This window comes from Schistosoma mansoni, chromosome 2, assembly GCF_000237925.1.
Source record: "Schistosoma mansoni strain Puerto Rico chromosome 2, complete genome".
NCBI classification, from domain to species: domain Eukaryota; kingdom Metazoa; phylum Platyhelminthes; class Trematoda; order Strigeidida; family Schistosomatidae; genus Schistosoma; species Schistosoma mansoni.
Window position 1 is genome coordinate 26,185,046 of NC_031496.1, and position 7,680 is coordinate 26,192,725.

Genomic DNA, 7,680 nt, shown 5'->3' on the forward strand with positions numbered 1-7,680 from the left:
AGTTTAAAGTTTTTGCTGTACCCACAGTATGCACATATGCTAATTAGAGACTGATCAGTTGCAGTCCTAAATGTCAATGGGAAGATTCAAACAAACAATACTAAGTGAACTTAAACTTCACCCCATTGTACAAACAAATGGCTATCAGGAATCAATAGCTGAGTGAATAACGCGATGGCGTTTGAAGTGAAAGTTACTGGGTTCGAGTCCCGGAGCGAACATCAACTCAGATGCAGGTATATGCAGCTGACGAGTCCCAAATAGGACTTGACGCACGTCGTGGATTCCACTGCTAGCCACTATCCATCTTTGCTTAGATCAAATAGTTATTGTTGGCACAACTTATTTAACAATCAATATTTTACAATAAATCCATTTCATCATTTTATCATACAGATATAATTTTATTCAACTAAATTGAAAACATAATTACTTACCAAGAAAATAAACTGGACGATTAACAGGAAAACTTGGATTTCCATTAGCCCATGCAAATTCTTCTACTAATAACGTAAATTGTGATGGATGCTTTTTACGGTCAATTAATGGAGAATGTGAAATGAATGACTTCAAAGATGATGATGATGATGATGACGACGATCGTTTATTGAATCTTTTTATAGAAAGTTCAGAATATTTTTTTAATTTTACATAGTTATTTTGAACAGTCGAACTATTCCCTATTAAACTTGAATAATTTTTAATGACTAAATTTTGGGGAGTTTTCAAGTTCAATTTATCTTTTGGAATGTTTGTAGTACTTTGACGACGCATTTGTAATTTTCGATTTGATTTATCAGGACATTTTAATAATAGATTGACCATTAGATTATCATTTAACCACATTGAACATGATTCAAATACTTTGAATTCATAAGTCTTTGAAAATAAAAAGCAGAAAACAGAACAAAACATCCGAATACATTTTCAAATATTAATGGAAACTTAAATCTTTAGAGTTTATTTCAAAGAAAATTATATTTTATTGAGAAAAGCGAAGAAGTCGAAGAAGTATTGAATAGATCGTTTTAGTTTAAGTCTCCTTACAAGTATAAAACTACGATTCTATCGGCAATGGAACTCAGATTACTAAGATCTTATGGTAATAGCCTGGAGTAATTGATTTGGAATTCAGTATCCTATATTTCCAACTTAGGTCATTCAATAGTATCAATGAGTATTTGTTTCATTCCCCATATAGTTGACATTAAAGGGTCATAATTTCTCACTAGTACCAACTTCTATGTTAGTTACTTGTGACTACACTCTTATTATTAAAGTGGTATTGTGTGGAAATTGTTAAGTTTGAATCTTTCATTTGTTTTCTAATCGCTGTCACTCAATAATAAAAAATTCGTAATCATACAAGCCCTATAAACTTTCATCCCATTAAAGATGTATAACATTGCGTAGTTGTCAAGGCTGTTACATTCCCAAGAAACTACTTATTGATTATCATTTTCCGTACCGAAACTCCCCACAGAAGCTATAATTTAGTTTTACTGAGTTTGAGAAAGCTTCTTTCTTATTAGTCCGTGATTCTTCAAGTGTGTTGCTTTTTTAAGACCTAATTCCAAGGTCATTGTACATATAACAGCTGCTCGCTTACACAAATCGTCTTCGATCACTGAAAAATGCTAACCTTTTACAGCATTTCAAGCTAGAAAAGAAATAAGAATTTTAGTATTCAGATATCGATAAGAAACTAGAAGTCATTGCCACCAATTCAAGACACATCAGTAGTGAGAAGGTTAGTTGAATAATCCATTTAGTACGGGACCCACATTACATAAGTAGGTCTTCCTTAAAGAAGAAATAAGAACAATTCACTTAAGAAAGTTTGACTTTTTACGATATTATTAACTGGATCTGTACGATCATATTTTTAGTTATTCAACACATATAGCAGTCTACTAAAAAGTAGGAAATGATTGTATCCTTTAGAGTTTGGAAACGTCATGTATTACAAGAAAGTTACGTAAGTTTCTGACGTTTGAAAAAGTAGTAAAATAAAAGTAGTTTACAGATCAGAACTATGAGAGATAATTATGCACCTGACAGATATAAGGAAGAAATGGAAAACGTGATGATAACAAAAGCTAAATAATAGTTGTAAAAAATCAAAAGGGGTTAATAACAACTGACTCTTAAGTAAGTAAAACTAATAGGAATGTCCGGAATATGGTAAAATGAAAGATTACACATTTTACTTTTGGAAACAGAGTTCAGGTTTGACCTTTGGATTACCAAGGCTTTTAATGCCTTATTTTATATCAATCCATTTAACTGCATGGATGATTTTGAAAGATTAACCTATTTGAGCGACGTCATTAGAATTGATGAGATGTTACTGTATTGAATTGATAATTGATTTTCATTCTCTTTTTAAAAGTTGCTGTTATTCATGTTCCAAGATATATTTGGAGAGTGTTGGGTTTGTGCACCCAATATAACTTGGGACATATGAACAAGTAAATTTATAGATGCACACTGATATAATCTAAATCTCAGATGAAAGGTATCGTCTGATTGAAAATCTTTTTCATTGCATTGTTTCGTTTATTCTTCAGTGGCTAACTTACTTCTGTTCAGGTAGACATTTCATATTATTAAATGGAATGAATTCAATAACGTAGAAAACAAAGTTGTAAGTTGAATAAAATCACTGAAGTACATCTTTATATTCTTGGAAAAAACAACTGTTCAGCGTTTCTTCGTTTTTAGTGGTTATTCAACTGAAATCAGTTAATTATAACGATTACAACTAAAATATCTGGACTTTTTCAAAGCGATTTTTCCTAAACTACAGTCAGAAGTCAAATTTTAATCTCTATTTATTAAAACAAAGAACATAAAATAATTATGCCACATATTTTCTCACATCCTGCTTTGATCACTTTATTTTTCATGGATTCATGAAGAGATGATCCACACTGTTTTGGATCATTTTGTTTTACTTACTTACTTAGGCCTGTTACCCCTTGTGGAGGAGCACAAACCACATACCAGTTTCCTCCATCCAACCCTGTCCTGGGCAATCCTTTCCAGTTCTTTCCAGTTGTTATTCATTCTTTTCATATCTGCTTTTATTCCCTTACGTTAAGTGTTCTTTGGCCTTCCTCTTTTCCGCTTCTCTTCACCATTCCAAGTTAAAGCTTGCCTCGTGATGCAGTTTGTTTATTTCCTCAATGTATGTCCTATCCACCTCCAACGTCTTTTCCTGATTTCCTCTTCAGCTGGAAGCTGGTTTGTCCTCTCCCATAAAACGCTGTTGCTAATGGTATCCAGCCCCTGAATGTTGAGTATTTTGCGATCATTTTGTTTTACTATGAAAAAATTACTTTTGTATTACTACTACTGTAGTGAACAGAACACGAGTGGGGACAATCGAATGTATCTCACGCGCAAATTACAAACTCTCTCACTAAATTCTGATAACCATTTAGTAAACAGTTAATTTGCAAAAGAGCTATCAATTGTCTCAATCTTGACTGTTTCTTCTGTAAATATCAGTCCATCTTCTCTGATTTCATTGTTCATGCATTTTTGTACCGATCGGGTTTCACTCATGTTCTTTCCTTACCGATCTTTTGCCAAAGTATATTCTATGTCTGACCATCACCATATACTACGTATGTGGATATAAGTAGACCATACCACACTACTGCTATTATTATTATTATTACATAATTATTAATAGTTACGTTCAATAGATTTTCGTTCTGAAAGACTACGTAGTGACAGCAAACTAGTTTCCGTACTTAATTGAATCAATGATACTCGTTATACTGTATATTTAAACGAGTACTTTTTTTGAGTAGTCGTAAACAGAACAATGACAAATTATTCCACTCTGCAGAAACAGTAGTGATTCATCGTTTAAAATGCAAAGTGTAATTTCAAAAACAGTTTGTAATTCACCTTATACCGCTTTGACGAGTTAACACAAACCTGTAAACCTTTTCAATGTTTAATCTTTTTATATTTCCTACACGTTCGACATTGATTGATTTCAATTTGTGGTGTTCTCTAGCTAATACTGAAGAGATTGACTAAATATCTAATACATGACACAAACCTGGAAGCACTGGATGACCGTTTCGTCCTATTATGGGACTCCTCAGCAGTGCACATCCACGATCCCGCACTCGCGAGATTCGAACCCGGGACCTACCAGTCTCGCGCTAGAGCACTTAACTGCTGTGGAGTCCCATAATAGGACGAAATGGCCGTCCAGTGCTTCCAGGTTTTCCATGGTGGTCTAGCTTCAATTGACTCATGATTTCGACTACGAAAATACTGAAATCTCCACAAAACCCCTTCCGACATGACACAAAATTATTAAGAATTTTTATTATATTTCAAACTATACAAAACTAACTTACCCATAATATGTAAATTGATTCTTGGGCACAAACAAAAATAATTTCATCTTTTGGTTTTACTCGAAGAAGTGGTACAGGTTTTGTTTGAAATCTAAAATTAAGTAAAAGCCCACATAAATATATATAAACATATTTCCAGTTTAAGTAATGGAAGATATATGTACTAGTAAGTGAAGGAAAATCACACATTGCAGTTGTGAAATATGAAGACAACACATTGAATACACCATTCGCACATCTTCCTTGAATCGTCTTTTATAAACCCCATCGTTCTTTCATTCTTGTTGGTACTCTGACTGCTTTTGAGTTTCTCTTTCTTCTTCTTATGTTCCTTTTCTGTCAGTGAGAATAGTCTAACTCTCGGTACATACTACTTATATCTGTTTGTATAAGTAGCATACACCATAATATCTCGGAATAGGTTTTTTCATTTCCGTGTGTAAACACCAAATATTGTACAGCTTTATGTATTTTAATTCATTTAACTTAATCTTTTTGACCAACTTTCATTCGATAAAGACACTTTTTTTCTTTCATCAGTTATGCATTAAAAGTAAATACGACGTATCGATCAATCGTGCTTCTTTGTACTAGTTAAAGTACGCAACTTTTTCATAAAATTTGATTTTTAACAAAACAAACTATGAAATTTAGATTATGTCAAACAGTAGGATCCAGGAAGCGCAATTCTTTCGATCTAGGACTGTTCAGCTGGATGTACTTGAATCCAACTATTGATGCTCATACTGAGAATGAAAACTGATACCCAACGCTTCAAACGCTGACAAGTTATCCTCACTATGAAACACCGGAAAATGCAGACTTGCAGATGGTTTCATGCACGCTGAGCAAGTTAGTGGTTTTATGGAATCAAAGTCATAGTGTATAGAGTTGATATTCAATGTAATAGGTACCAGGTTCGATTCTCAGTATAAGCATCAACATAGAGATTTAAACATATCTATCTAAGGTGTTCTAAATAGGACCATGGGCTTGTCCTGGATTCTACTGATAACCAGAATCTAAATGTGTTAAAACTTGCAGCTAAAGGGCTATGTCTAGGCAACCCGTCCAATATGCCGAAATACCATTAGATAGTAGTTATTTACAGTCCTTAATACCAAGAATTGAAAAATACAAACACTTACAAGTAATCTTCTAAATCAACAAATACCCATTACTAAGTGCATTATTTCCATCTAATGTATATGCTAAATGAGCTACAGAGGTTTTTAAGTATAATTATCAGGGAGTTTCTAGCTTATAATTCAATCACTACACTCGACCTCTCAACTTATTCCCCAGATATAAATACTGTTATTCAAATTTGTTCTCGAAATTTAATGCTGTTACGTAGGGTGGTAAAAAGTAAAGCAACAATAAAGATGAAACGTTTGACTTCCGAGGTTGTTGTAAACAATGAAACTTAACATAGATGAGTGTATTTAGACGAATTAAATATATTTATGAAGAAAATATTGAATTATTTATCTTAACTTTTGTTCAGCAAGGTTTTATGAGCCTAGTAATAATGAATGTAGTAGTATGTGTCCGTGTGATAGAAAGATTCTTAGTAATATTGTGATGTGGTCTACTTATATCCACATACGTAGTAGATGGTGATGGTCAGTCATAGAATGTATTTTGGCAGAAAATCGACAAGGAAAAAACGGGAGTGAGACCCAATTGGTATGAAAATGCATGAACATAAAATCAAAGATGAACTGATATTTGCAAAAGAAACGGTCAAAATTGAGACAATTGATTGATAGTCTGCAAATTAACTGTTTACTAAATGGTTAGCAGAATTTAGTGAGATAGTCTGTAATTTGTGCTTTAACGTATTCGATTATCCCCACTCGTGTTCTTGTTCACTACAATATTATTTCAGTAATATGTCTCTATACTCAAACGGAACCCGATTTACTTAACACTAAAATTTAAGTTCAGTTTTAAATTCACTTAACTCCGCCTGTAGCTCCTCCAGGGGCTACTGCCGGTCCCAAGCCCGGGTAAAGGAGGAGGGTTGGGCATGGGGTTAGCGACCCCATCCCGTAGAAAATCAACTCGCTAAAAAAACGCTAACCAGAAAAAATCATTCAAACCATTCAAACTCTGCCCTGGGAGTAGAAGGAAAAATGACGTCTCATGATGAAAGCCGAGTTCCTTCGGAAGTCATGAGGCCGATGCACCTTCTTACAACCAGAGCGACAATTTTTATAGGTACATGGAATGTCCGGACAATGTGGGAGACCGGCAGAGTCTTCCAAATTTCTGCGGAAATGAGGAAATACAACCTGGAAGTGCTTGGAATCAGTGAAACACATTCGACGCAGGTTGGACAACAACGACTGTCTTCAGGGGAACTTCTGTTATACTCCGGTCATGAAGAAGAAAATGCCCCACATACACAAGGAGTGGCACTGATGCTGTCTAGAAAAGCACAAAATGCACTTATAGGATGGGAATCTCATGGACCGAGGATCATCAAAGCCTCCTTCAAAACAAAGAGAGAGGGCATTACAATGAACATCATCCAATGCTATGCGCCGACCAACGACTACGATGAAGACGCTAAAAACCAATTCTACGATAGGCTGCAGTCAATCTTCGAGAAGTGCCCAACCAAGGACCTGACCATTCTAATGGGAGATTTCAATGCCAAGGTTGGAAAGGACAACACTGGATACGAAGACGTCATGGGACAACATGGACTGGGAGGAAGGAACGAAAACGGTGAGAGATTTGCAAACCTATGTGCCTTCAATAAACTGGTCATAGGTGGCACCATATTCCCACACAAAAACATACACAAAGCCACTTGGATTTCACCGGATCACACTACACAAAATCAAATCGACCATGTCTGCATCAACAAAAAGTTCAGGAGGACGATGGAGGATGTGAGAACCAGAAGAGGAGCTGATATAGCATCCGATCACCATTTGCTGGTCGCCAACAACGATTCGAAATGTTTTCTATTACTGTTAATTGATGTAGTCATTTAACTGTCAATTATTGTTGAATGATCTGTTAAAAATCACCTTCGTCAGCTTTGGTGTATGAAATCAGGTAAAATATGGTTAACCAATGGACACTAGATGATTTTGATCAAACGCAATTGAATCGTTAAGAGAACGCAATGCCATAAAATCCATTCATATGAACTATTAGTTTTCAACAATACTGTTCTGCACCACAAAACCCTAGAATATTGGTTTGTAGTGTTTATTTATTCGTATCTCATCAGCTGATAATTATTTTCCTTCTATAACGATATGTTTTTTGATTAAAT

The 7,680-nt window shown here is 34.7% G+C and overlaps 1 protein-coding gene across 1 annotated transcript in view; it reads right to left on the bottom strand.

Annotated features, from left to right (window-relative positions):
* Smp_124720 (hypothetical protein) overlaps positions 1–7,680 on the bottom strand; it is a gene marked incomplete at both ends in the record, with an annotated part of 62,217 nt that overhangs the window by 34,022 nt on the left and 20,515 nt on the right. Inside the window, 3 exons of the mRNA XM_018796222.1 lie at positions 438–528; positions 652–879; positions 4,386–4,476. Of these exons, the coding sequence (XP_018650456.1) occupies positions 438–528; positions 652–879; positions 4,386–4,476 (410 nt within the window). The remainder of the gene's footprint in view (positions 1–437; positions 529–651; positions 880–4,385; positions 4,477–7,680) is intronic.